The 26,658-nt window shown below is 58.7% G+C and overlaps 5 protein-coding genes and 3 non-coding genes across 8 annotated transcripts; 6 read left to right on the top strand and 2 right to left on the bottom strand.

Moving 5' to 3' along the window:
* Positions 1–416: 416 nt before the first annotated feature.
* Positions 417–2,151, top strand: LOC136008167 (uncharacterized). Its single transcript, XM_065667004.1, has 5 exons — positions 417–907; positions 1,110–1,449; positions 1,559–1,669; positions 1,751–1,834; positions 1,953–2,151. The coding sequence occupies exons 1-5, from the start codon at positions 840–842 to the stop codon at positions 2,133–2,135; spliced, it is 786 nt and encodes a 261-aa protein (XP_065523076.1). The 5' UTR covers positions 417–839; the 3' UTR covers positions 2,136–2,151.
* A 338-nt stretch (positions 2,152–2,489) lies between these two features.
* Positions 2,490–3,626, top strand: CAMP (cathelicidin antimicrobial peptide). The gene is made up of 4 exons (XM_065669276.1): positions 2,490–2,677; positions 2,760–2,867; positions 2,970–3,053; positions 3,480–3,626. Exons 1-4 carry the CDS (start codon positions 2,504–2,506, stop codon positions 3,588–3,590), a joined length of 477 nt encoding a protein of 158 aa, XP_065525348.1. The 5' UTR covers positions 2,490–2,503; the 3' UTR covers positions 3,591–3,626.
* A 675-nt stretch (positions 3,627–4,301) lies between these two features.
* On the bottom strand, positions 4,302–5,209 carry LOC136009030 (cathelicidin-3-like). Its single transcript, XM_065669119.1, has 4 exons — positions 4,912–5,209; positions 4,707–4,805; positions 4,515–4,595; positions 4,302–4,429 (listed from the first exon to the last, which is right to left on the bottom strand). Exons 1-4 carry the CDS (start codon positions 5,206–5,208, stop codon positions 4,337–4,339), a joined length of 570 nt encoding a protein of 189 aa, XP_065525191.1. The 5' UTR covers position 5,209; the 3' UTR covers positions 4,302–4,336.
* Positions 5,210–5,551: 342 nt separating this feature from the next.
* On the bottom strand, positions 5,552–6,696 carry LOC136009229 (cathelicidin-B1-like). The gene is made up of 4 exons (XM_065669277.1): positions 6,373–6,696; positions 6,044–6,148; positions 5,863–5,946; positions 5,552–5,744 (listed from the first exon to the last, which is right to left on the bottom strand). The coding sequence occupies exons 1-4, from the start codon at positions 6,607–6,609 to the stop codon at positions 5,616–5,618; spliced, it is 555 nt and encodes a 184-aa protein (XP_065525349.1). The 5' UTR covers positions 6,610–6,696; the 3' UTR covers positions 5,552–5,615.
* A 4,598-nt stretch (positions 6,697–11,294) lies between these two features.
* On the top strand, positions 11,295–25,576 carry TBRG4 (transforming growth factor beta regulator 4). Its single transcript, XM_065667005.1, has 11 exons — positions 11,295–11,359; positions 12,098–12,575; positions 15,865–16,182; positions 17,440–17,611; positions 19,165–19,322; positions 19,854–19,964; positions 21,010–21,154; positions 22,011–22,253; positions 22,940–23,051; positions 23,741–23,855; positions 25,401–25,576. The coding sequence occupies exons 2-11, from the start codon at positions 12,153–12,155 to the stop codon at positions 25,500–25,502; spliced, it is 1,899 nt and encodes a 632-aa protein (XP_065523077.1). The 5' UTR covers positions 11,295–11,359; positions 12,098–12,152; the 3' UTR covers positions 25,503–25,576.
* Positions 16,385–16,521, top strand: LOC136009523 (small nucleolar RNA SNORA5). Its single transcript, XR_010610585.1, has one exon. It is a non-coding gene; the product is annotated as a small nucleolar RNA SNORA5 (small nucleolar RNA).
* LOC136009524 (small nucleolar RNA SNORA5) lies at positions 21,660–21,798 on the top strand. The gene has a single exon (XR_010610586.1). It is a non-coding gene; the product is annotated as a small nucleolar RNA SNORA5 (small nucleolar RNA).
* On the top strand, positions 22,597–22,735 carry LOC136009525 (small nucleolar RNA SNORA5). The gene has a single exon (XR_010610587.1). It is a non-coding gene; the product is annotated as a small nucleolar RNA SNORA5 (small nucleolar RNA).
* Positions 25,577–26,658: the final 1,082 nt, after the last annotated feature.

Consider the following 26,658-nt stretch of genomic DNA (forward strand, 5'->3'; position numbering starts at 1 on the left):
GTTATTCGTCTGGGGGTTCCATGCTGCTAAGACTCTTTAAAAAGAAAAAAATAATCAAAAGAAGCAACCACCCATGAACACTGGAATGAAAACGCAGTTGCTTTTCAGGCTGTGAGTGCCAGACCTGAAGCTGTGATGGGGTCTTTGCAGATGGGGCACCTCCATCCTCTTGTGGGGAAGGACCACACAGCTGCTGGGGGAAGCCATGGGGATTGTGGCCATGTGGCCTTGGACCTGCCTTTCCTTCCAGCCCCATAGCATCTTCTCCAGGACGTGTCCTGATGGTCGCCTTGTGCAGAGGAGGCTTTGATGCACATGCATCAACTCTCCCAGCAGGCTGCTGTCCCATCTTCCATCCCTTCTCCCTCCCAGCATCTCCCAGAGGGCCTTCCTGTCCATAAAGACATGAATATCGGATCAGACACGCTTGCAGGAGCAGCATCATTAAGACCTGCTGAAGCCGGGGCTGTTGAAGACCCACAGGCTCCCAAGCTGGTCCTCAAAGCATGGTGGTCCCAGGGGGCTCAGCTGCCCCCCAACCAGGCTTCCAGGTTTCCTTCCTAGGCATTTCTTTGCTTTCCATTTGTGGATGAACCAAAGGCAAGGGGGAGCTCCCAGCTGTTCAGCCAAGTGTCTATAAGGGGACAGAAAGATACTGAATTCTGGAGAAACAAGCCCTGGGCCTTTTCTGTGCTGCTTCTCCCCTCTGTGTCCCTACCCCAGAAGGGCACTTATAATGTCACTTAACCCTTTCTATATTAAACCCAGGAGAAATTCATCCCCTGGCCAGCTGCTGTGGTGTTTCCAAGTGGAGTGGGAAGGGTGATGGCGTGACATCCATGGGAGGCCGGGCTGTTCAGACAAGGCTGAGCTCTGAGCACAGTGAGAGGGGCTCAAAAACATCCCCGTAAGTGTAAAGAAACAGGGAGAGGGAAGGCAGTTCCTGGGTTTCCTTTCCGTAGGAGCCGGGAGGAGGCCCTCACACCCGGCTCGGGAGGAGCGGGAGCTGGGTGCATCCCTTGTCATCGCTTGTACTGTCTCCCTGTGAAATGGGGAGTGTGTGGAGCGAAGGGGCCGCGGTTGGGGGATCAGCCCGGCATCTCCGCCAGGTCCGGGCAGGCGCCCACCACGGCAGCCGGCCAAGGAAAACAGCGGCAACCCGATCCCTTCCCCACGGCCGCGGGGCCCAGTGTTTATCCTGGAGGCGAAGCCGGAGGAGCTGGGGCCCCGCGCAGAGCTGACAGCCGCTTCCCGATCCCGAGCTGCCGGCCGCTTCCCTGGTCCCTGCGCTTTCCCGGCCGCATGGCGCTGGTGCTGGGAGCCGTGCTGCTGGCCGCGGGTGCCGCCGTGCCTCCGGCGCTGCCGGCTCCCCGCGACCTGGCACGCTCGGTGCTGGAGACCCACGGGCAGGAGCTGCGGCTGCTGAAGATGCTGGGAGTCGCCAGGACGGTAGGAGCGGGGTGGGCGATGGGGGGGGTGCAGCTCCGGCACCCAGCCCGGTGGGACCCGTTTCCCCACGGGCACTGCGAAGCCGCCAAGGTCCTTGTTCTGCCGGCAGACGTTCGACTGGGGCACCCATTTCAGCATCAACTTCACCGCCCGGCAGCCCGCCTGCCCCAAAAACCTCCCCGACCGCCGCGGGGCCGGCTGCCAGGGCCGGCCGGGCAGGGTAAGCGTGGGACACGGTCCCCCCGACACATGGAGGGGGACAGAGAGGTGTCCCCAGGGTGCTCAGGGTCTGTGTCCCCAGGTGCAGCGGTGCACGGCCCAGGTCTCTGTCTTTGCCTTCCTGCCCGACGTGCCACTGTCAATGGTGGAGTGCGGCAAGGAGCCGGTGAGGGCTCCGCGTCCCCAGTCCTTTGGTGGGCGCAGTGGTGGGATGTGTGTCCCCCCCACTCTAGGGACACGTTTTGGCTGCAGAGTGAAGCTCACCCTTATTTCTCCCCCAACAGCCCAGTGGCAGCACCCAGCCCCGCTCCCCCGGCACCCCACGAGCCGTCGGCACCAACCCAAGTCACCCATCATCATCATCATCCTCCTCCTCCTCACAGCCACCCCAGCGTCCCGGGCCCCGCGTTGGCACATCCCTCCCAGGGACACCCCGCCGCCCCCCATCCCCAGTGGAGCTGGAATAAAGATGTTTTGGGGTCATATGTGTGCGTGTGTGGGGCTGAGACAGGTTGGGGGCAGGGGCACACCCCACAGAGTTGGGCAATAGAGATGGGGCAACCCCTGGGGTTTGGTGTTGCTGCCCCAACAGCAGCAATGGGGTCCCACAACTCCCCCCAAGGGGCTCCTTGGGGGAGCGGGGCCATGTCCCCAGTAGGGACCAGATGTGATGACACCAGCACTTGGGACACACTTAGGACCCCCCCACACCGTGTCCCCCCCGCCAGCAACTGCTGCTCTGTGGGCTGGGGCCAGGCGTTTCCGGAGGGGGGATGTTCCCCAGCCTCCCGGAGCAGGGATAAAAGGGGATGCAGGCGGTGGCCGTGGCACAAGGATGCCGAGCTCCTGGGCACTGGTGCTGGTGGTGCTGGGGGGGGCCTGCGCCCTCCCTGCCCCGGCCCCCCTGGCCTACACCCAGGCGCTGGCTCAGGCCGTCAGCTCCTACAACCAGCGCCCCGAGGTGCAGAACTCCTTCAGGCTGCTCAGCGCCGACCCCGAGCCCGCCCCGGTGAGTGGCCCCCCACAGGGACCCCCCCACCGTGACCCCCACACACACTTAGTGACCCACACACACGCTTGTGTCCCCACAGGGCCTCGAGCTGAGCACGCTGCGGGTGCTCAACTTCAGCATGATGGAGACGGAGTGCAGCCCCAGCTCCCGCGTGAGCCCCGAGGACTGCGACTTCAAGGAGAATGGGGTGAGGATGGGGATGGGGATGGGGGGCGGACAGCCACAGTGGTCCTGGGTGTCCTCAGCGGGGCCCCTGGGGTGACCCCGGGTGCCATGTCTTACCCCCCAGGTCATCAAGGAGTGCTCAGGGCCGGTGCAGTTCCTGCAGAGCTCCCCTGAGATCGACCTGAGCTGCAATGATGCCTCCTCCAATGTGAGTCTGAGGGGGGCAGCACCCACTGAGAGTGGGTGCTGGCACCCATGGGTGTCAGGGTCCTCCCTCCCTCCCTCTGCACATCTTGGGGTCTGCCGTCCCCAGAAGGGACAACCCGAGGTCTCCATCCCACCAGGATAACTCCAGTCCGCAGTGGAGGGTGGGATGGGGGGGTCTTGGGGCACCCACGGGGTGCTGGGTGCAGGGTGCTGGGTGCGCGGTCCTGCAGGGGCGGTGGGAGCAGGGACTGGGCTTGGGGAACCGGGTACAGGGATCCTGGGTGCGGGCTCTGGGCTGCGGGGTCCCCACTGTATGGTCCGAGGTGGGGAAGCGGTCCTGGGTGCAGTGTCCAAGGTGCCTTGGGTGCATCACTGGGTGGGATGCAGGGTCTGGAGCATCCCGATGACCCCGTTATCCCTCCGGCAGCCGGTCCTGGTCCAGCGTGGCCGGTTCGGGCGCTTCCTGGGCAAGATCCGGCGCTTTAGGCCCAAGATCAGGATCAGCGGCAAAGCCGATCTGACCATCCGCGTGGGCTGAACCAATAAAGGGGCTCTCCACGGCCCGTGTGTGTGAGCCGGCTCCTGGCTGCCTCCTGGGGTGAGGGGGGGAATTGAGGCACACGGGAAGAGGGCTCCAGTGCCCACATCCTCCCTATGGGTGATGGAGAACAAGAGAGGGGCCATGGGGAATTCAGCTCCCAGGGTCCCCGGTGACTGACCCCTGCCCTGTCGGGGGGACACGGACCGGCCTCAGCTGTGCCGCCAGTGCTGTCACAGGCAGTTTGGGATGGGGACTTCGGGGCATGCAGACCCCTGCACCCCAAAAGTGGCCAGACCATGGTCATGGCTGCAGCCCTGGCTCCGGTGGCCCCTGGGGTGTAACGCCTTGTTCCCCCCCACCCCACATGGGCCAACAGTCCCTTGGGTTTGTGCCCCACACGCACCCCATGGGGACCCCATGGCTGGCACTAGCTCCCGGGGGACCCTTTGTTCTTGGGGTGCTGCCTCAGTCCCAAGGAGGCAAGACCTCCCATAGGGCCAGCGCTAGGATGAGGGCTGGGGAGTCAGCAGTGCCATGGGGCTAGGATGATGCCAGGCCCATATGGGGGAGCTGACTCTGCTCCCCACCCCAGGACCCTCCTGCATCAGCATCACCCCCCTTCCTGTCCCCCAGTGGGGTGACAGTGGCAGGAAAAGGCACAGTGGGGCTGGGAAGCAGCTTTATTTGGGGAAGGGGGGACACCAAAGGGGAAGGGGAGGAGATGGCAGCCCCGCGAGGGGGGCTCATCCCTTGAGGGACTTCAACATGCCAACACCAGCGGCCACCGTCCTGATGGCTGTTACCAGCAGCGGCCAGAAGCGCTTGACCCGGACGGGCTGTGGGGAGAGGAGGTGTCACAGGGTGAGGGGACCCCCACGGCCCCGGCCAGGCCCTGCAGCATCCTGGGATCCCCCAGCTCACGTCTGTGGTGGTGTCCCTGCAGGTGACACCGAGCACGGAGCCGCCACGCTGGGGCTCGGGTGCGGAGCAGTCCTTGACGAGCTGCGGAGAGCAGGGGCTGAGCGCGGGGACACGCAGGGGGGAACGGCCCCAGGTTGGGGACCCCACAGGAGGTGCCACCCCCCCCCCCCAAGAACTCCCCTTGTCCCTTACCCTGTCCTCCTTGAACTCGCAGGCACCGGGGCGGATTCTGGAGCACGCCAGGCACTGCGTCTCCGTGATGGTGAAGTTGAGGCGCTGCAGGGAGCTGAGCTGGATGCTCGGGGATGGGGACGGGGTGACCAGGGAGAAAGGACACCCATCCCCAGGCGCCCAGAGCCAGCCCAGTGAGGACCATGCCCCGCATCCCGCCCCGCACCTCTAAACCCCTCCCCATGCATAGGTCCTGGTGTCCCCCTGATGTCCCCATGGGCTTGGGGTCAGCACTGGGCAGCCTGAGTCGGGGATCACGGTGGGGGGGTCCCTGTGGGGGGCCACTCACCGGGGCGGGCTCGGGGTCGGCGCTGAGCAGCCTGAAGGAGTTCTGCACCTCGGGGCGCTGGTTGTAGGAGCTGACGGCCTGAGCCAGCGCCTGGGTGTAGGCCAGGGGGGCCGGGGCAGGGAGGGCGCAGGCCCCCCCCAGCACCACCAGCACCAGTGCCCAGGAGCTCGGCATCCTTGTGCCACGGCCACCGCCTGCATCCCCTTTTATCCCTGCTCCGGGAGGCTGGGGAACATCCCCCCTCCGGAAACGCCTGGCCCCAGCCCACAGAGCAGCAGCTGCTGTTGGGGGGACACGTCCCAAGTCCTGGCATGTCCCAAGTGCTGGCAGTCCCCACTGGGGACACAGCCCCACTGCCGGGGGTGTCCCCAGCCATTGGAGCCCCTTGTCTGGGCACTGGGGAGGTTGTGGGACTAGGAGCTCTAAGGGATCATCCCCGCTCCCTGTTGGGGCACAGGGAGGGACGGTGCGGCGCAGGGACCCACAGGACTGGAATGACACTGGGATCATTGCAGGGATGTTTACTGGAAGCAGAGCACCTGGGCGGGATCACGGGGCAGGGGGGATGCGGCATCACCCGCTCAGGATTTGGGCTTTTTCAGGTTGAGTTTGTCGCGGATCCAGATCTTGCTGCACTGGAAGAAGCCCTTGAAACGCTCCTTGATCCTGCCAAAAAGGTTCCTGATGCCGGATTTCCAGATCGGGCCGAGCTGGGGGGAGAAGCAGCGGTGTCAGCCCTGGGGGGGATGGCGAGGGGGTCTGGGTGACCCCCCGCGGGGACGTGTCCCACAGCAAAGCCAAGGGGGTGCAGTGGGGACATCTCCTTACCGTGATGGGCATCTTCTCGCAGGACAGCTCCACCATGGGCTGCTGCTGCTCCAGGAAGGCGTAGCCGCGGCACCAGCTTACTGCCTGTGGGGAAGCAGAGTGGGACACGGGGAAGAGGAGGCTGAACCCCGCTCCCCGTGCCTCGGGTTCCCTGTTGGGGACCCACAGGACGCAGCCTCACCCCAAACCAGCGGCTCTTGCAGGCAGTGGTGGCCATCGCTGGCGCACGGCACGAGGTCTCCTCCACGGTGAAGCTCAGCTCCTGCAGGTGCTGCAGGTCCCCACGCTGGGAGAGAGGACAGGACCCATCAGGGACCCACTTGGTTCAGGGATCCAGCCCCAGGAGGAGCCGCATCCAGGCTGGAGATGGCTCAGCCCCATCCTCAGTTTGGGTGGGCAGCGTCCCCATAGTGGGTCAGACCCAGCCCCAAAACAGGACAATACAGCCCTGAGAAGGGACGGATCCTGCACCACCGGGGTGCAGTGGGGATGGAGGAGCTCAGCACTCACCCAGCCGGGCAGGGACTGCACGTCCCGGAGCCGCAGGACATAGGGAGTGACGACCCTCGTGTTGAGCAGCTCCACAGCCGCCGAGACAACGTCTTCATAGCTCACGGTCCAGAGCCCTGGCAGGGACACTGGGATGGATCCAGCCGATCCCGGTGTGGATCCATCTGGCCCCGGTGTGGTGGCTCCAGCCAGCCCCAGCAGCAGCAGCAGCAGCGGCAGTACCTGGCACAGCCTCATCCTGCCTCCTGCCACCCTCTGTGCAGGCAGCCCTTTTATGGGATCTGCCCTGGATGCGCTGGCACGGCCACCACGGGCGTTCCCATGGGCTGACACTTCCCCCAGTGGGGAATTCCCAGGGGGACAAATCCGGCCAGGAGCTGAGTCCATCCCCCTCTGGCCACCGCAGCAGCTGGCCCAGCACTGCTCAGCAGAACAGAGGCCACAGGGTTGAGGTCCCCCCACCATGGGGGTCCCCCGTGGAAGGCCACTGCATACCCAGGGAGGGTGAAATGAGGACAGGGGTGATGCTGAACCACAGCGTCTCCATGGAGGGTGCTGGTCCTGGGTACCACCACCAAGGAGCTGAGCCAGGTCTGATGGGGACATAGGGTGACACCAGGTTGGGTTTCTCAGCCCCGTTCTCCCATAGAGCTAAATGAAGCCTTTGACACTGTTTTCCACAGCATTATCCTGGAGAAACTGCCTGCTCACAGCTTGGATGGGTAAAGAACTGGTGGATGGCTGGGCTTAAAGAGTGGTGGTGAATGGAGCTAAACCCAGCTGCTGGCCAGTCACAAGCGGTGTTCCCCAGGGCTCAGTGTTGGGGCCCAGCCTGTTTAGTGACTTTAGCAGTGACCCGGATGAGGGGATCAGGTGCACCCTCAGATGACAGCAAGCTGGCTGGGAATGTTGATCTGCTGGAGGGTAGGAACGCTCTGCAGAGGGATCTGGACAGGCCGGATCAATGGGCTGTGGACAATGGTGTGAGGTTCAACAAGGCAAAGTGCCAGGTCCTGTACTTGGTCACAACAACCCCGTGCAATGCTCCAGGCTTGGGGAAGAGTGGCTGGAAAGCTGCTCAGTGGAAATGGACCTGGGGTGTTGGTCGACAGTTGAACACGAGCAGCTTGTGCCCAGGCAGCCAAGAAGGCCAATGGCATCCTGGCCTGTATCAGCAATAGCGTAGCCAGCAGGGCCAAGGGCAGGCACTGTCCCCCTGCGCTCAGCTCAGCAGCTCACCTCCCTGGTGAGGCTGCACCTCGAGTCCTGTGTTCAGCTCCGGGCCCCTTGCTACGACAGAGACACTGAGGTGCTGGAGCGGGTCCAGAGAAGGGCAATGAAGCTGGTGAAGGGTCTGGAGCACAAGTTCTGTGATGAGGAATGGCTGAGGGACCCGGGGGGGATTTAGTCTGGAGAGAAAGGAGGCTCAAGGGGGACTTGATTGCCCTCTACAATACCACCTCTGCCTGAAAGGAGGTTGTAGTCAGGTGAAGTCCATCCTTCAACCAGTCTCTTTCCCAAGCAACAAGCGACAAGAGGACACGGCCTCAAGTTGCACCAGGGCAGGAACAGATTGGATATTACAAGAAGTTTCCTCCCCAAAGGGCTGTCAAGCACTGGCACAGGCTGCCCAGGGAGTGGTGGAGGCACTGGCCCCCAAGGGATTTAAAAGACGTGTAGATGTGGCACCGACTGACATGATTCAGTGGTGTCCTTGGCAGTGCCATGTTAACAGTTGGACTCGATGTTCTCACAGGTGACCACCACAGAGCTGCCCTGGGTTTGGTGGGGACACAGGGTGACACCACGTTGGGTTCTCAACCCCACTCTCCCATGGGGCCAGATGAAGAATCCACCCTGCCCCACGGCCGGGGCTTTCCAGCCCCCGGTGATGTTTTATGGCTGGGCGGATAAAACATTTGCCAGTGAAGACACCTGCAGCTCTCAGCAAACACGGTGGGTTTGACCAAACACCAGCCTTGGGAGCGGCCGCCCTCTCCGAAGCCAAGCAGGAATCTGCAGGAGCACCTGCAGGAACCCTGCCCGGAAGATGACCCTCTGTTCAACCCCCATCTGCACCGCCATGCACAGCAAGTGGAAGCCCAAAGCCACCCGACAGGCTCAGAGCTGCATGGCTGCTGAAAGCCATTGAGTACGTTCTGCCAGCAGCCTGTAGATCAAGCGGGGACGAGCGCACCCAGGTCACAGCTAGTGGGAAGTCCCCAGGGATGGACACTCAATCACAATCTATGGGACAGTCCAGCTTGGCCCTGGAAAGATCCAGATGCAACCAGGTCCAAACCTCCATGGAGAAGGGACCCTATATAGAATTGTCCTGCACCCCATGCTCATCTTGAGAACCTCCAGTGATGGGGACCCCACCATGCCCCTGGGGAGGTTATTCCAGGGAATGACTCACTGTATAACCTAAGTTGAGATGAAACCTCTCCCTGTACCCACTGTCCCATGTCTCTCATGGCTCCTTGAAAGGCTCCACCACTGGGATGAGGTCCCCACAAGCCTTCTCCAGGGAGAAGAGACTCACCTCCCTCAATCTTCCCCCCTAGAGCAGGCTCTCCAGCCCTGTGACCATCATCCTGGCCCTCCTCAGGACCTTCTCCACACTGTTTGGGGCCTTCTTGACTTGCAGGTCCAGAACTGGGCGCATCACTCCATGGGGGGCCTGGAAGATGGCTCCAAAACCAGGCAACTCAGGAGCCAGAAGTGTTCCACTGGACCTCCCGCTTACAAACCAGGATGGAGCTGGTGGACATGAGAAGGTCAGGGCAGCACCAGCTGTGGTGAGCACGGGATAGTGAAGCTCAAGATCCTGAGGGGCGAAGCTGGTCAGAAAGCAGGATCACTGCCCTGGACACTTGTAGAGAGCAGAAATTGGGATAATGCCCAACGCAAGAGGCTGGGTCCCATGGGAGGGTGCACCAGGTCAAACTTCGGATTTAGGAGCAACCAAAAACCAGTGTCAAGACCTCTAAGTACTGGTTTCAAGTGTCCTGTGTAAACCCTAAGCAGGCTCCACTCTTTCACAACAGACATGAAATCCTGCGAGGCCATTTTGGGAACAAAAAGGGAAAAGCTCGGAGAGTTTTAGTTGGGGAAATCACATCCCACACAGCTACAGCCGCGCTTCTCAGGCCACCTCCTCACCCTGTGCTGGAAGCAGGGGTAAGCAACGCCCCCAAAAGCAAACACAAAGGCCCCAAGCTGTGGAAAATACCCTGCTCATAAATCAGTCCCCACTTTATTTGACCACCTCAAGACTGAGCTGCCCCTCCTCATTCCTGGCAAGCCATGAATTTATTTGCCTTTCATTAGTTCTCACAGCCGGGCCCTGATCTGTTTGGACATGGATAGAGCAGGAAAGAAAACATGGGGGGTAGGTGAGGCAGAACACGGGTAACTCCTGCTGGTGACCACCTCAACAGCAGAGGGGAGGACATGGCTGCTCCATCAGCCCTGCAGCCTGGGGAGGGCTGTGGGGAAATCCACCCCACAAGAAGCCCTCTAGCCAAAGGGGCTGCACGTGACAGGCCTTTAACAGGTCAGAAGAAGGAGGGCGCTGGAGGAATCAGCGTTGGGGCTCAGTCTCACTGGAGCTTGTAGAGGGGCACCCCAAGAACACCTCCTGCTCACAGCAGCCTGAGCTCACCCACCCTATCCCCATATTTTGCTCTCTTGAGACCCTGCTGCAGCCCTGCATTCAGCTTTGGGGCCCCAACGTAAGAAGGATGTGGAGCTGCAGAAGCAAGGCCAGAGAAGGCCACAAAGATCTCCCAAGGGCTGGAGCAGCTCTGCTATGGAGACAGGCTGAGAGAGCTGGGCTTGTTCAGCCTGGAGAAGAGAAGGCTCTGATACGCAGATAGACTCCACAACTCGTTAAAGTTGTAAAGGAGGTATGCTTCATTCAGCGCTGAGGTGCATGGGGATAGCTCCTCCAAAGTATGCACACCCAGGGTCGTTTTTCCTTTACATGTATTCTCTTAAGGTATACATACGCATTAGATTACTGATACACCTATACATATTTAGTATCTATCCCCACTTTGTATTATAAGGAGCTAGAAGGTCCTTTGCGCCTGTGCAGTGCCCCCCTCTGGTCATGGGCTGGGGTCTCAAGATGAAGTAAATGAGTCTTCCTCTTCTTAAACTTTTCACCTTTTAATCTTCACGCATGGCCTTACCTTGGTTGGTATCCCAGGCACAAACCCTCTGCTACTCCCCCTTATAAATAGACTCAGGCATCCGCTTTTCCTTGTCTATAGTTGCTTATCAGTAGAACCAGACCTCTGCTTCTTGCCTTATCAGTAGTTTGTGCCTTTGTTCTGCTTAGTAGGCATGATAGGTGTTTACAACAGACTTTTGTTTAAGCAAGCGGATTCCTCTAACCCCCTTGTATATTGGTTAACCCTCTGCATCAGCTCCAGGGAGACCTTAGAGCAGCTTCCAGTGCCTAAAAGGGCCAACAAGCAAGATGGAGAGGGGCTTTTGACAAGGGCAGGCAGGGACAGGACAAGGGGGAATGGATTTAAACTGGCAGAGGGGAGACTGAGATGGGATCTGAGGCAGAAGTTCTCCCCTGTGAGGGTGGTGAGGCCCTGGCACAGGGTGCCCAGAGAAGCTGTGGCTGCCCCATTGCTGGCAGTGCTCAAGGCCAGGCTGGATGGGGCTTGGAGCAACCTGGTCTAGGGGAAGGTGTCCCTGCCCGTGGCAGGGGGGTGGAACTGGATGAGCTTTGAGGTTCCTTCCGACCCGAACCGCTCCCACACCACGGCGGAACCGAACCCACCGCAGCCCACGCTGCCGCACAGCGACCACGCCACCTTCACCGCCCGCCGCCGCCGCGCGCCGGAAGTGCCGCCTCCTAAACCAATGGGCGCTCTGCTGCGGTGGTATGACGCAGTCAAGCCGCGCCGGCGCACATGCGTGCGGCGCTTCTGTGCCGGCCCGCCGTGCGGCTGGGGCTGGCGAGGTCAGGCGCGGCGGCGGGAGGGCCGGGCCGGGCCGGGCCTGGTGCGGGGCGGGGAGAGCCGGGCCCGGGGCGCTGAGGGGAAGAGCCCGGAGCGGAGGGCTGGGCTCGGGGCCTGGGGCCTCTGAGGGGAATCGACCGGCGGCGGGGCCAGGCCCCGGGCCTGTGAGGGGCGCGGGCAGAGCAGGGGAGGTGGGAGCCCAGGGAGGTGGTGCGGGGAAACCGGGAGCAGCGGGGAGGGGAATTACCACATCCCGGACTGGTTGGGCTGGGAGGAACCTTAAAGCTCATCCGGTTCTACCCCCCTGCCACGGGCAGGAGCACCTTCCGCCAGACCAGGTTGCTCCAAGCCCCATCCAACCTGGCCTTGAGCACTGCCAGTGGCAGGTGAGGCCCAGTCAGGGCTGGTGGGGAGCTGTGTGCGCGCCAGACCCGCAGCCAGCCGGTCTGAAGTGGCTCCAAGCCACCTTGGGGAGCCACACGACTGGAGTTTAGCCCCAGCGGGGAGGTGCCTCTGCCACAGCGGTGTTTTGTTAGCTGCTCATCAGAAACCTCTCATTGCTCCTTCTCATCCAATATTGCTAGTCACAGAATCATAGAGTACTTTGGGTTGGAAGGAACCTTGAAGATCATCCAGTTCCAACCCTCTGCCACAGGCAGAAGCACAACCATTACCAGAATTTGGCCACCACGTGTTTATTAACTTTTCCTGTACCTAAAGTGTTTCTCTTCCTTTCACAGCTTTCCTGACATGTGGCACTGACCCCCAGCTGGTTACCAGCCCCGGCCTTCCACCATGGCAGCCCGCTTGGTGCGACGCTGCTGCTGGGGGCACTTTGGTGCCTTCATCTCTCCTGCCTCAGCAGTCCCGGCGTCCCTGCTGGTGCCGGCTGGGAAGGTGGTGGTGGCAAGAGCTCTGCCTCCAGCACCTCTCGCTTCATTTCATACTTCAGGCCCTTCCAGCTGGGCAGATGGATTCTCAGTCAAAGAGCTGGCGGAGGACAGAAGTCAAGAGTACAAATTGATCGGGGAAGTGGTTGAAACAGCCACGAGTCCTCAGGAGCTCCTGCAGCTGGCTGAACTCCATCCCCTTACTAGCAACCAGGCCTCCCTAATAATTACTCAACTTTCCCGGCTCGCAGCAGAAAAAAAGCTGGAAACAGAGAGTATTGTGCTAGATAAGCGATTCCAGCAGCTTGTCAACATCATGGATTCCCAGGTGAGTTTCCTCCTTGTAGCAGAAGTAGTTTGGGGAAGGAATACATGGCAGAAAGCAGACAGTGCTCCTGGAATTTAAACAGTGCAGCTGGCTCCAGCCAGCAGCTTATTAGGGGGTTGTGGCTTCCCTTTCCAAGCTGAAGTTGCTGGGATCAGGAGGGAAATGACCAGCTCTAGGCAGGATGCCTCATTTTTGCGATCAGAAAACAACCACTTTTCATACCAGAGACAAAATGCAGCAAGAGAACATCCTCAATGAACGCTGCCTTGCTCCTGCTCCCTTGAATTTTCCGTTTTCCCAGTAAGATAAAGCTGCATCTTGGCCAAGGCACAGCAGAGCTGCACAGCCAGACAGTAGAGAAGCCACTGGGTAAGATGAAGCACCTGAAGGGAACCAGTGCACTGTGCTCTGCACTTTGTACTGTCAAACCTCAGCAGCCCTGTCAAATTCAAACTCAGTGTCATCTGCAGTGGTTGGTGCTGGACCTGCCAGCTGCTGCAGAAATAGCTGCAGCTCATGGACCTCAGAGTGGATCACAGGATGTTTTGGACTGGAATGGACCTTAAAGTTCATCCAGTTCCAGGCCCCTGCCACAGGCAGGGCCACTTTCCACTAGACCAGGTTGCTCCAAGCCCCATCCAACCTGGCCTTGAACACTGCCAGAGATGGGGCAGCCACAGCTTCTCTGGACAACCTGTGCCAGGGCCTCGCCTCCCTCACAGGGAAGAACTTGTTCCTAAGTTCTCATCTGTATCTTCTCTCTGTCAGTTTAAAGCCATTCCCCCTTGTCTTGTCACTACATGTCCTTATAAAAAGCTCCTCTCAGGGCCCCAGAGTCAGATGCAGGACTGCAGCTGGGGTCTCACCAGAACAGAGTGGGGAGAATCCCCTCCCTCGACCTGCTGGTCATGCTGGTGGTGATGCAGCCCAGACACGGTTGGTTTCTGGGCTGCAAGCACACACTGCCAGCTTGTGTCACATTTTTCACCCGCCAGTACCCCCAGGTCCTCCTCAGTCCATCCATCGCACAGTCTGTGCTGGTACAGGTGGCTGCTCTGACTTGTGAACTTGCATTGTGAACTTGAGGTTCCTGGTAGGGCCCTGAGTGTACAAGTGTTCTGTAGGCACCTTGTATTCATCTTCATCCATAATCTCTGCTTCCTAAACCCCATCTAAGGGTAGCAGAGAGATGGGATTTGTCCAAAGGCTGCCCATTTAGCTTCGTAATGGGCTGTAATGGTTCCATGCCACTGTATTTGGATTGAATGTTTTGCTCCTGATTTACATGGTCCTGTGTCATTGTCACCCCAGTTGATAAGAGGGATTCGCAGGGGGTCCTTAAGACTCCTTGGTGGAGAAGGGATGCCCCAGCACTGGCAAAGCCGTCACACTGCACGAGTGATATGACAAGTGAGGCAGTGTTGGAAACTGCCAAGGGGGGTGTAGCTAGGAATTTTGAGATGTAAAGCAAGCAAACTTGTTGCAGACATGCTTGTTCTTCTCCAATGAGCTATTACTGCAGCCACAGATGTAGTTAAGTGAACGTAAGTTGAATATTGTGTAGATGGAAAAACAGTCTGGTGCAAAGAAACTGAAATCAATCAGCTTGCAATGTCCTTATGTCCACAAGCCAGAGATTTTGAACAGTAGCTAAGGCATGGGGCAGGACAGCATTGAGGAGGAATGCTCTTAGTGAGGTGAGTTTTGTGCACCTGAATGGGGATAAAAGGTGAGGGATCAGTCGGCGGAGCAGTCTGGTTCTTATTGTGACCTGAGTGCACTGGGCCACCTCATGAGCGCTGCTCCTTTCCCAGCTGCATCCTGATGTGGTTTTGTTCTACATTTTAGCAGAGCACTGGGGCAGGGCTCAGGTCATTCTTGTGCCCGAGGTGCTGAACTTCAGGAATGTGCCATGCTGGTGGAAGTGATGGAGTTTGGACAGGCCAGAGAGTTAAAGCCTTTGCCCAAACCCTCATGGCCCCTCCTGCCTGAAATTCAGTGTCTCACAGCACTGCCTCACTTCCTTCCTGCACAGCCACACTGAGAAGCAACTCCTCATTCCTGCAATCATGTTGTAACATTGGGATGTTGTGTCAAGCACAGGCGCAGTGCTCTATACCAGCTGGTGCAGTGATGCTTTCTGAAGGGCCCATAAGAAACGATGTTGTGCTAAGGATCAGGGTTGGTTTTATACCAATCAGGAGAGCTTTCAGACTGGAATTGCCTTTTAGTGCTGCCTAGCAGCAGTAGAGCACAGCTGGGGAAGCTGAGGCTGGAAACAGCATTCACTGATGAATACTGAAGGAGGTGAAAGCTGAAAGACCAATGGCTGGTGGAAAACCATGAGCTTTGCCTTGTGCTGGGGCTGCTGGTGGGAAAGAGCCAGTGGTGGGCAGGCAGAGTGTTGACTGGGCAGGTCCTGGTGCTCCAAACAGCTGGTAGGATTCGTGCCTAGCCTCCTTTCATAGAATCCTGTCATAGAATCCTAGAATGGTTTGGGTTAAAAGGGACCTTAAAGCCCATCCAGTTCCAAGCCCCTGCCACAGGCAGGGACACCTTCCACTATACCAGGCTGCTCCAAGCCCTGTCCAGCCTGGCCTTGAACACTGCCAGGGATGGGGCAGCCACAGCTTCACGGGGCAGCCTGTGCCAGGGCCTTACAGGGAAGATGCTTTCGGAGACACTGGAGAGAAATCAGAGCTTTCAGGGTAAGTTTCACCTGACCTGAGGGGCGGAGGCGAGTTGGAATCCCATGGTGTTTCCTCCCCGAGGCCCTCAAGTTTCTGCCTCTGAATTATAACTCTTTCCCACCGCTCTTCATTTCACCAGCCGCACCACAAGGAAGCGTAAGTGCTTTGAGAGAAGGGTAAAGTCTGAGTAAGTATTTCACCCAGCTGGTAGCAAATCTGTGTGTCTTCTTTTCTGAGGCAGAGAGAGCTCTGTAAGTAACATGTGTGGTTACTCCTCAGCTCATCCATGCTGCTGGGACCCTTGTGTGGCTTCAGCTTCTGGTACAGCCATTGAGATTCCTCTTCCTCACCAGGGTCTGGGTCGCTTTGGTTTGGTTCTGAGCATGCAGGCTAAACCTGTGAGAGGGAGCAGAGGTCTTCTGTCATGGTGGGGTACAGCTAGATATTCTCAGCCTAAGGAGGTCTGCCTCGCCTCCCCCTCATTGCTGTGCAGTTCTTCCTGTAGAGGGAGCATTGCCTGGTGTTCGGCGTGTCTGGCAACTTGATACTCTCATGCTGTCTCTAATCAACACCTTTCCCTTACTTCTTTTCACTGCCAGATTTCTCAGGTGTGGAATAACACCTTGGTGAGCCTTCTGAAGAGCCTCTACTCCCTGAGGATGGACAGAAACAGCAGGGTGATGCAGTCAGTGGAGCAGGAGGTGCTGTGGAGGCTGCGGCGCTTCACCTTCAAGCATCTTGCCTCGCTGGCAGAGTTCTTGGTGATCAGGCAGGGGAAGGAGAGCCAGCTGCTGAATGAGATCATCAAGAAGCTGGAGCTGCGTTGGACTGAGCTCGAGGGCACCCGAACCGTGGTGATGCTGATGAGCAGGGTCGGGCACATCTCCCCAGCTCTGATGGACCGGCTGGAGGACAAGGTATGGGCTTTGGCTCTCATTTTCATCTCCATTCCCTTCAGACAGACAACCTCCCTGCAGGTGATAACAGTAGGAAAGTCCCGTCACCTGTAGCTCATCCCATATGGGAACACTAATTCCACACAGGCTTAGTGCATCCCTGTTCCTCGCTGGAGTAGGGAAATGTCCTTTCTTGGGTCAGAACCGCTGCAGGAGGCCTGAATGCAGCTGCGTCAAATTCAGTCCTCATCCAGCCCGTGCTGAGGACTGGCCAAACAGCTGCCACAGCAACATTTGTAGCTCCTGACCCCCCTGTCCCTCTGCCTGGACCCTGGGGATAAATAAATGCTGCAGACACCATGTGGTGGGGCAGAGTAGCTGGATCTGGTGGGGTTGTTGGCTTATGCAGAACCCAAATTAATGATGTTGGGTTTGTGTCCTGTCAATGACATGGAATTACAGTGGAAAGTGGGTGCTGATCCACCAGTGGGTGCCTTTGCCCTGTCAGTCTTTGCTGACAGCATGTAATGGATGGAGTGGATGGTGAGGTCCCACCTGCTGCAGGAGGCAGAGCTGGCAGCAGGGAGATCCTGGATGAGCTCTGCTGAGAGAGCAAGGGTCTGCTTCCCCTCATGCTCCCTCCCAGCTGCATGGCCTCACTATGTGCTAAATACTCACTGCTGGTTCCAGTCCCCATCACCCATGGAGGGGCTCAGCTGGTAGCAGTGGTGCATCCCACTCTGTGTAAAGGCTGGATCTGCACCTTGCTTTCCTAGAATCATATTGGGTCTGAAGGGATCATAAAACTCGCCCAGTTCCAACCCCCTGCCACAGGCAGGGACACCTCCCCCTAGACCAGGTTGCTCCAAGCCCTGTCCAACCTGGCCTTGAACACTGCCAGGGATGGGGCAGCCACAGCTTCTCTGGGCACCCTGTGCCAGGGCCTCACCACCCTCACAGGGAAGAACTTCCTCAGATCTCATCTCAGTCTCCCCTCTGTCAGTTTCCCCTTGTCCTGTCCCTACCTGCCCTTGTCAAAAGCCCCTCTCCAGCTTTCCTGTAGGCCCCTTTAGGCACTGCTTTAAGGTCCCCCTGGAGCCTTCTCTTCTCCAGGCTGAACAAGCCCAGCTCTCTCAGCCTGTCTCCATAGCAGAGGTGCTCCAGCCCTCAGAGCATCTTTGTGGCCTCCTCTGGACTCACTTGAGCTGGAAGCAGGACTCGAGGTACTCAAGCTTTGTGGTTTCCCTTTACATGGCAGTTCCAAACATTTCTTGGCAGGCTCTGGAGCTTGCTGAACAGTTCAACCCCGATGACATCCGGAAAATAACATTGGCTCTAGCCTACCAGAACCGGCGCTGCGTGCCTCTGCTCCGAGCCATGTCCTACCACCTGATTCAGAAACACTCTGAGCTCAGCCTCAACATCCTGATGGACCTTATTTTTGCCTATGGTAAGGAGCATGGTTGTGTCGGGACGTGCTGGGTGTTACATGCGGTAGGGTCCAGTTGATTTTGGGCACTTGAGTGGGAATTTGATATTGCTCCCACAGTCAGGTAAAGGCTCATGGGTGTACGTTAGGCTGGACCTAACATATCAGCCAGCCCAGTAAGGGAGTTTCCAGCTCCAAGCACAGGTAGAATGAACCTAAATATGCCATTTTCCATCCAGCATGTTGAAAGGAGGGGATTTGTGATGAGAGCACAATCTGGAAGGGTGGTCCGTGTGTCAGGGAGTCCCTCTGTGCTGCAGTGTACAAGCACTAACAAGATACAGGGGTGCTTACAGCCATCATGGTGATGTTCCTGGCCCCAGGCTAGACCAGAGCCACCAGATACGTGATGGTTACAGACCTGGCACACAACAGGTCTGTAAGCAGCAGAGTAGCACTGATTGATCATTTAGCTTAAGATATTTAGTTCTCTGGGTCCTCTTTCTGTGCAATGTTACATGGTCCTGTTCTCCTCTTACTGTTGGTAGCCAGTGGAAAACACAAACAAGGAGAGATCAAGGAAGCCAGGAGAGCCAAGGAGGAGCTCTCCTTCAGTTGACAGCCCAGCTTCTGGTGGTGGGAACAGCTCTTCTCACAGCCACTGTGGCCTGGACAGGCTTCATAGGTTAGCTATACCCTAAAAATAAATAACCCAGTAGACCTGCCTTTGGAGGGAGCTCGTGCTTCTCTCGTTGATGTTACCAGCTTTGGTAAATTGGTTAATCTGGAACAGGTTTCAAGGAGAGTGGTGGATGCTCCATGTGTCACATCTTCCAAACCTATGCTGGGTGCCTTTCTCAGAGGCAGGGCTGTAGGTCCTCCTGCTAAGGAAGGGCAGCTGGACAGTGTATATGAGTCTGGGTCATACATGGAGCTAATCCAGCAGTTCCCCAGCCTTAAAGTGTGCAAAGTGGACAACTGCGATGGCTGGACATGGTTTGGACAGGCTCTGGCAGTGCTGTAGCCACTGCAGGGGAGATGCTCTTGGCCAGGACCCTGTGCTGACCTTTCTCTTCAATGCTTGTAGCTGCCACACTGTTGTGTCAGGATGGTTTGTACCTGTCATTGCTGCTGCAGCCGGTCTCAGACCCTGCCTGTGCCCCTCTTGGGACTGTCCCCTCCTGGCTGGTCCACACTGACCCAGGCCCCTCTGGGTCTTGGTGCTGCTGATTGCTGATCGTTGCTGGGTTGAACCTCGTGAGGTTTCTGATAGCCTTAGGGAGTTCAGGGCCCTTCTGACCAGACCAGGATCTGTAGATGGAGACATTGGAGCTAAACTCTGCTACCAGCACTAGGTGGAGGCTGGAGCCACGAGATGGCACCGGGATTGAGAGGTGGTGGGTGCAGCAGGATGTGGTAGAGACTTGGTCTGACTGGAAAGGATAGGGCCAAGGCAACTGCAGGGGGGCAGTACCACTGTGCTCCAAATGAACAGCTTTGTGCTTTTCCTTGTGTTGCCAGCTCCCATACCAGCTCCTTGTAAGTGGCTGCCCCTTTCTCTTTGCTCCTTTAAGGAAAACTGAATTTCCACCAGCCCCAGGTCTTCCAGAAGATAGCCACCGACCTGCAGCCCCACATCCCCACCATGACGCCCGTCGAGGTGACGCGCTGCATCAGATCCTTCGCCCTCCTCAAGTGGCTCAGCCTGCCGCTGTTTGAGGCCATTGCACAGGTGAGGAGGAGGATGTTTGGGGAGGGCTGGAGCTGGAGCTCCCACTGGCACCAGGGCAACCGTGACCCACCCCAGTTCCTGGAGGTGGGAGCAGTTTTCCACCACCTCTCCCGAGATGCTCTCTGGGATGTCGTCACTGTTTTCCCTACCCAGCCAGTGGCTGTAATTGAGTCTGACAGGGCTTGATTATCATGTTCCGCTAAAGTCAGCACTGGGGATCCGTGTGGAGCTGGGCTGGTCTCAGCTCTGTCTGAGCCTCCAGCCCCAAGTGCCAGCGCTGCTCCTCTCCCCGAGCTCTGCCCCAGTTTATGTGCCTGCATTTTGCACCTATTCTGGAATATTCCAGAGCTTTGCTTCCACTCACAGCTTTCCCTTGTGCCAGGATAAAATCCCAGGGAAGCCCTAAAACATCTTTTGCTCTCATTTTCCCATCTTGCCACAGGGCTGTGTGCATCTTTGGCTGACGGTTTCAGTGTTTCCCTGATTTTAGACTGATACAGGACAGACCTAAACCTTTGCTTTTGCCCCTAGTACGCCCTGGACAACACCAAGCAGCTGTCAGTCACCCATCTGTGCAGTATCATCCTGTCTTTTGCTCGCCTGAACTTCCAGCCCAGTGGAAGTGAGGATTTCTTCAACATGGTAATCTTCTTCCTCCTTTCCCACTCTTCATCAACTCTGTCAGTGGGGAGGCTGCAGATCTCCTTCTAGCACATCCCTGTGTGAAAATGGGTGTTGGGTGGCTTGAGGCAGCTGTAAATGGTGTCAGGAATGGGAAAAGGAAACCCAGAGCTCTGGCCAGGCTGAAAAACCTTCACAGTGCTCCCCTGGCTTTGTGGGGGCAACAGCTGAACCAGTTAGTCCCTGACTGGCCCTGCAGGGCTGCTTTTCTGCCAGACACCAGGAGCATGGGGATGTTCACAGGCAGGACTGCAGGTGGGGTCTCACCAGAGTGGAGCAGAGGGGGAGAATCCCCTTCCTTGAGCTGCTGGTCACGCTGCAGGTGATGCAGCCCAGGATATCAGATATGGGTGTCCCTAATTGGCAGGGCCCTATGTGCCACCACAGGGCAGCCCATCCCTTGTGGCCAGGCCAGCCTGGGGAGCAGGAGGTCTCCCTGGGACAGTGAGGACAAGGTGGGGAAGTAGCAGCCAGGGCTCCCACTGTCAGCATTAACGATGGTCCTGTGAAGGGGGATTTTGTAGCAAGTGCAAAACTACTTATTTTTGAGACATTGTAGAAAAGGAAGAGCCCCGGGAGGGTGCAGAGCTCCAGGCTCTTGCTGTGATTCCCGGGCAGACACCACAACACCACCCATACAGCCTCAGACCCTTCCAGGTCTGTTGTAGTTGCGGATCCTGATGAGGCTGTCACCTCCAGCCCTCCCTTTCCTGACTGCTGCCTTGTGGCAGGGCTGGCTGCAGTGGTGCATTACCCTGCAGTGATGCAGCATCGCGGGCCTGCAAACCACCGCTCATGAGCTGCAGGGGCACGTTGGAGTGATCTTAATGTCTTCCCCTCTGCAGATAACCCAGGGAAGAAGTACTGCTGTAGAGGAGGTGGGGCACATCAGTTGCACCATAAGGCCTCAGGGATCTGTCAAGCTGCCAGGCCTGTGTGTTGTCCGCAAGACTGAGATGTCAGCAGCACTGTGCTGAGCTGAGCTGTTTGATTTCCCTCTCTGCAGGTCCATGAGGCGCTCCAGGGCCAGCTGCACAGCCTGGAGCCTCACCTGCTGACAGACCTGGTGTGGTCGCTTTGTGTGCTACAGCAGGCCAAGGCTCCCTACCTGCAGCAAGTGCTGGCACCTGACTTCCACGCTCAGATCCGAGGTGAGATGGGCATCTCTGATAATGGGAAAGGGCCCAGGAACCTCAGACCTGGGACAAGGAGTGGGGGTGCTGAGCCTGGTCCATTTAGTTTAGGTTAACACCTTGTTAACAAGGCAAGGTTGGACGGGGCTTGGAGCAACCTGGTCTAGCGGAAGGTGTCCCTGTCTATGGCAGGGGGTTGGAACTGGATGAGCTTTAAGGTCCCTTCCAGCCCAAACCATTCTAGGATTCTATGAACCACAAGGAAATAGATCTCGTTAGGGGTGGCTGTAACACCTCTCCCCCCCCCGAGCTCTGTGTAGGGTACCCAGGCATGGAGAGTGCAGGGCAGCAGCACCAGGAGAGTTGGGCTAATGAGAGCCATGGCCTCCAGCAGCCCCCTGGGCTGTGGATTTGTGCCTGTGTGTGATGGGGGAGGAGGAGAACAAGACAGTGATAGCCAAGGGGATCCCCTCGAGACAGGAGGGCTGGGTATTGCCTCACCAGATGGTGACTGCTGGGAAGGTGCAGCCCTGTCAAATTCGATCCCTGCCTCTTCCATGGTGGGGACCGGCCAGCCGGCTGCCACAGCAACTTCTGTGGTCCGTGAGCCCCATGTTCCCTTCCCATGGGATACTGGGAACAAAATGACACCACAGACACTGGGCTCCGTGGGCTGTCCCTGCCAAACAAGGGATTTCTGGCTTTGCCATCTTCCTGCGAGCCCCCCAGCATTTGGCCATTGGTGGACTGTATCTCCATGCCAGTAGGCAGGGAACCATCATGGGGGGATTGGAACCAGGATTCACAGTCACACAGGCTACACAGAGCCAGGGCTTTGGGCTGTGCCTGAGCTCTGCTTCTCTCTTCTCACCAGGTGATCAGTCCCTCAAGGCCCAGAACTTACAGCTGAAGCTCATCCATATCAATGCTGCTGCCAAGCTGGAAAGCCCTGACTACCGAGGGCCATTCCTGCCGCCAGAGATGCTGAGCGTGGCAGAGCCAGCAGGGGAGAAGGTGACCCTGCTGCAGAGCAGCCTGCGGGAGGCCTTGGTGGGGGTGCTGGGGAGCCAGGACAACGGGCGCTTTGATGCACGCACCATCTACGGCTGGCAGATTGGTGAGTGCCTCCTCTGCCCCCTCCACAGGCAGCAGCGGGACCCCAGCAGTGGAGGGAGTTGAACTTGAGGGCTCAGGTACAGCTACCAGGGTTTAACCCCCCTCATTCCTCAGCCTCATGCCTCCTCGTTGCAGCTGCCCTGCCTTGTTTCATCTTTTTCCCCCAACTCACGGCAGAGCAGAAACCGCAGCCCAGGCATGGTTGTGGGGAGCAGATGGAGGAGGAATGCCTTCCTCCTGCAGCCAACCAGCATCAAGGCTGGTGAGAGCCTTCTGGCCCTGATCACCCTTCCTCTGCTGCACCCTGGGCTCTTGCAGCCCACCCTGGGCTCCCCCTGCTCTCCTGCAGCCCTGTCAAATTCGATCCCTGCCTCTTCCATAGCAAGGATTGGCCAAACGGCTGCCACAGCCACTTCTGTGGTCCATGAGCCCCACATCCCCTTCCCCATGGGATGCTGGGCTAAAATCAGGCTACGGACATGCCTTCTGCCCGAGGAGATGCTTGGGAAGCAGACCCTGTCCCTCGCTGTGTGTGCAGAGGTGCTTCAGGGCTTCAGCAAGGATGGGTTTTCTGGGAAGGGAGCAATGTGACCTTGCATGCTCTGCATCACCAGTCTTGGGAGGGATGGTGTGAGCAGCATCCAGGTGGGAGTTCAGGAGTCCTTGTGTTCCCCCCTCTCCGTGCAGATGCTGAGATGGTCGTGAACAGCGAAAATAAACCTCTCCCCGTGAAGAACTTTGCTGCTCCCCATCTGCTCTGCCCAGAAGGGACAAACCCGTTGCCATCAGGCGCCAGGAGGTGGGTCTGGGCTCAGCTGTGGCTGCCAGCTGGGCAGAAGCTTGCTGGGGAAAGAGGGAGAAGGAGGGCTCTGCCACTGTGGTGGTGAGGAGCTGCGGGCTCCGTGCCTCCCGGGCACCACAGCCAGTGATGTGTGCCAAGGACGTGATGCCCAGCTGTGTGCCCCCTTGTTTGGGGGCAGAAGGGGTGGGCGCTGGACAGAAATTGGGGTAAGGCTGTGCCATCCGCACCCAGGGTAGCATTTTGGAGCGAGGGGCTGCTCTGGCCAGATAACCTGGTGGCAGCACAGCAAGGGAAGGGGGCCACATACACGTTGTGCCGATGGTTTTCCCTCTGAAGAAAGCCTTTGCCAGGTCTCTCTGCTATGGAGCCTGGCTGCCTGCAGGGCCCTGAGCTGCCTCCTTCCTGCCTGGAAAAGGCAGCATCACCCCGTTCAGTTTGCTGCCAGGCAGGGAGAGTGGATAAGTTGCACTTGAGCCGCTGTCCTGGTGCTTCTTGGATAGCTCAGAGGCAGGATAATGGCTCCAGCAGGATAAATCTGTCCCATTGGCACAGGGCAATCAGCAGAGCTGGAGCAGGCCCTTCTGCCATGGCTGCCTTGAGATCTGGGTGCTGCTGCCAGCTCTGCTTATGGTGCCCATGCCCAGCCTCTCATCTCACAGCCTCCCGCTCCCCTTTGCGTCTCCTAGGATTGCCTTCCTCCGGTGGGAGTTCCCCAACTTCAGCAACAGAAGCAAGGACCTGCTGGGCCGCTTCGTCATGGCCCGGCGCCACGTGCAGGCGGCCGGCTTCCTCGTGGTGGACGTGAGTAGCCGCGGGTAGAGAGGGGTCTGTGATTCCATAGAGATGGAGGAGCAGCCACCTTCATGGAGGGGGATCTGGCTTCCTTCTTACCCCCACCACCACCTTCCTGGTGGCTCTGGGTCCTGCAGAACCCCTAGGCCAGCCCCAAGCGCTCCCTGGTGCCCAGAGCTCCATTGCGGATGGCTCGGCAAGTCGCCCTCCTGCCTGCTGTCACTGGGATTAGCCGCCGTGATCCCCTCCAGGCCACCTGCCAGGCAGCCTGAAGGTGGTGTGGGGGTATTGGTAATCAAGGAGGACAGCAGACAAGGTCTTAGGGTGCTGATCCCCTGCACTGGAGCCATGGGGTCATGCATTATTTAGCTTTCTGGAGGTAATTATAGCTCTCCTGGCAGGCAGCAAGCACTGCTCTGCTACTGGCTGCGCTAGGGGAGGAGGGAGGGTGGCTCAGCGTGCTGCCAGCACGGGCAGGGAGCCATCCCTCTGCCCCTTGCCCTGCAGAGCCTGGGCTCAGCGCTGCCCAAGCTGCGTGGCTCTTTGGAGGCTGGAGGGCCGCATGGCACCCCAGAGCATCACTGCGGTCCCCCCTGCCTGTCTGATGCTCTTCCGTGTGAGAACCCTGAGCTTCAGCCCTGCCCCAGCGTCCTCCTTCCAGCTCTCTGAGCTCACTGCCAAACTTTGAGGCTGATGTGAAGTGAGGTTCGAGGTTCACCGCCGCTGTTTCTCTCCAGCCTCTTGCATAATCCCCCACTCTGGCTGGCTAGAAAGACTCAGGGAGACAGGAGGAGGAGGAGGAGAAGGGAAGTGCTGCTTCCTGCAGCTTCAGCCCTGCTAAATATAGAGGCAGGGGTGGGTGGTGGGATCCCCCCAGACACGGCTGCTCCCTCGTACAGGCTGGCAGAGGCACCACTGAGGACCGACGTGCCGGTGCCAGTGTTCTAATGCAGCTTGAACCATCACCCTCCAGCCAGAGAGCAAGTGCTGGGCACGTGAGCCTCTGCCCCAGCTGCGTGCCCTCCAAATAAACACTTGATCCGCGGCTCACCAGGCTGGGACAGGCACAGGGCGAAGGATGGGATGTGCTGGCAGCAGGGACATGGAGCCCTGCACGTCCTCTGCGTCCACATGGAAACCGAAACACGGTTTGGTGCTCAGGAGGTCCCCGAGCCTCCTCACAGTGAAGGTGCTGCCCCACGTCCTCCTCTACAAGGGGCAGGGTGGTCACTGGGGCCATCCCAGTGCTTTGTGCCGTCCCAGCTGCTCACAGAAGCCCCGTTGTTCAGTGGTGGTCACGCGGGTTAATTTGGGGACAGTCCCGAATTGTCTGCGGTTCGGTCCCCTGGGTGCCAATGCCACGGCCCCACGGGACCATTGGGTGCTCTCAGCCACCCGCACGGCTGCCTCAAGTTCAGCGCCCACCTCTGCTGTGATGGGGACCAGCCTATGGGCTGCCTGCGCCCCGTGTCCCAGTGGGAGAGACTCCTTGAGGATGCCGTTGTGCATCTCGGGGCTCTGACGCCGGCTCCTCTTCACCCCATCCTGCTGCAGGTACCCCACTACGAGTTCCTGGACCTGAAGGCGGAGCGGCAGCGGACAGCCTACCTCAAAGACAAGCTCAACAAGGCCCTGGCCAAGGAGATGGCGAGCTAACCACAGCACTGCCCCGCGGCTCCGGCAGCGCCTCTGTTGGAAACGTGTTTGAATAAACCCACCGCTGTACAGTGCTGCAGGCTGGGGGGTGTCTGTGCTGCTGGCCACGCAGCTTGGCCTCTTCCTGGGGAGGGAGCCAGCTCCATGCTGGTGCTCAGCAGGATGCCTGTCACACAGCCGTGGCTCAGTGCCCGGAGGAAGCCGGCCTGAGCTGAGATTAGGATTAAGAGCCATCCTGTCTTCTCTTAGTCCCATTTTATTAGCAGGGCTTTGTTCCCCAGGTGGCTGGGCACTGCCAGAGGGGAGGGGAGGATGGGCTGGCTCAGGTGCTCTGACACTTCCACCCAGAGCAGTGGCACCCATGGAGCAGGCTGGGGAGAGCCCTGGTGACCTGGGAATGTGGGAGAGTGTAACGGGGAAGGGTTAGATCCTGCCCAAATGTGGCCTGGTGCCTCTGTTGTTTCCCTTTCTACCACAACACACACAGAGCATCCCACAGTACATGTGAACCTGGGTTAGGGGGACAAGGTGGGCCACGAACCCCCTCTGTGCCGTGATGCACCGGGTGCCAGGAGTGGTGTTGGTGCTGGATTAGTGGCCATCTGCTTGTCCTTGCCACGTCCCTTCCATCCCCTCTGGTTGTGGGGCACAGCCTCATGTGTGTGTGTCGCTGCCTGCAGTGCTGTGGGCTGCAGCCCTGCTCTGTGGCAGAGGCCGCGGCGGTGCTGGAGCTGCTGAGTCATGGCTCGGGGCTGCTCCTGGCACCGGCATCACCGGCATCGCTCCGTGCCCGGCACCAGGCGCCCCCCGCTCCGTGCCCTGGGGCCGTGCCTCAGTTTCCCCACAGCATCCTGCGGCAGAGGCTGCCTCTTCCCAAGGGTCACTGGGGGTCTGCAGGGGGGGTCACCTGTCCCACCAGGGCATCGCCATTCATCCATCCATCCATCCATCAGGATCTCTTCCCTACCGCTTCCAGAGAGGGGGGGTCCCACCACCACCCCCTGCCGTGTTGCCAGGGAGCCATCCTCATCCTCGTCTCCATCACCACGGAGACGAGAGGAGGAGAAGGGCCGTTCCCATGGAGACCGTGCAGGCACCCATCCTACCTCCCCAGCGGTACCCGGGCGCGGGGCGATGCCCTGGGGACGCGCAGGGA

Source organism: Lathamus discolor, chromosome 2 (genome assembly GCF_037157495.1).
Source record: "Lathamus discolor isolate bLatDis1 chromosome 2, bLatDis1.hap1, whole genome shotgun sequence".
NCBI classification, from domain to species: domain Eukaryota; kingdom Metazoa; phylum Chordata; class Aves; order Psittaciformes; family Psittacidae; genus Lathamus; species Lathamus discolor.

Bases quoted from the DNA above. Each gene is read 5' to 3' on its own strand.
- LOC136008167 (XM_065667004.1), top strand. From the start codon at position 840: ATGGGAGGCCGGGCTGTTCAGACAAGGCTGAGCTCTGAGCACAGTGAG. The intron at 1,450-1,558 runs GTAGGAGCGGGG...TTCTGCCGGCAG, and splicing joins TGCTGGGAGTCGCCAGGACG to ACGTTCGACTGGGGCACCCA. The intron at 1,835-1,952 runs GTGAGGGCTCCG...CTCCCCCAACAG, and splicing joins TGGAGTGCGGCAAGGAGCCG to CCCAGTGGCAGCACCCAGCC.
- LOC136009229 (XM_065669277.1), bottom strand. From the start codon at position 6,609: ATGAGGCTGTGCCAGGTACTGCCGCTGCTGCTGCTGCTGCTGGGGCTG. The intron at 6,149-6,372 runs GTGAGTGCTGAG...CCTCTCTCCCAG, and splicing joins TGCAGTCCCTGCCCGGCTGG to CGTGGGGACCTGCAGCACCT. The intron at 5,947-6,043 runs GTGAGGCTGCGT...GCTTCCCCACAG, and splicing joins GCAAGAGCCGCTGGTTTGGG to GCAGTAAGCTGGTGCCGCGG.
- LOC136009030 (XM_065669119.1), bottom strand. From the start codon at position 5,208: ATGCCGAGCTCCTGGGCACTGGTGCTGGTGGTGCTGGGGGGGGCCTGC. The intron at 4,806-4,911 runs GTGCGGGGCGGG...CCGAGCATCCAG, and splicing joins GCATGGGGAGGGGTTTAGAG to CTCAGCTCCCTGCAGCGCCT. The intron at 4,430-4,514 runs GTGAGCTGGGGG...CTCTCCCCACAG, and splicing joins GCAGGGACACCACCACAGAC to CCCGTCCGGGTCAAGCGCTT.
- TBRG4 (XM_065667005.1), top strand. From the start codon at position 12,153: ATGGCAGCCCGCTTGGTGCGACGCTGCTGCTGGGGGCACTTTGGTGCC. The intron at 17,612-19,164 runs GTAAGGAGCATG...TGCTCCTTTAAG, and splicing joins GGACCTTATTTTTGCCTATG to GAAAACTGAATTTCCACCAG. The intron at 19,323-19,853 runs GTGAGGAGGAGG...TTTTGCCCCTAG, and splicing joins TGTTTGAGGCCATTGCACAG to TACGCCCTGGACAACACCAA.
- CAMP (XM_065669276.1), top strand. From the start codon at position 2,504: ATGCCGAGCTCCTGGGCACTGGTGCTGGTGGTGCTGGGGGGGGCCTGC. The intron at 2,868-2,969 runs GTGAGGATGGGG...CTTACCCCCCAG, and splicing joins GCGACTTCAAGGAGAATGGG to GTCATCAAGGAGTGCTCAGG. The intron at 3,054-3,479 runs GTGAGTCTGAGG...TCCCTCCGGCAG, and splicing joins GCAATGATGCCTCCTCCAAT to CCGGTCCTGGTCCAGCGTGG.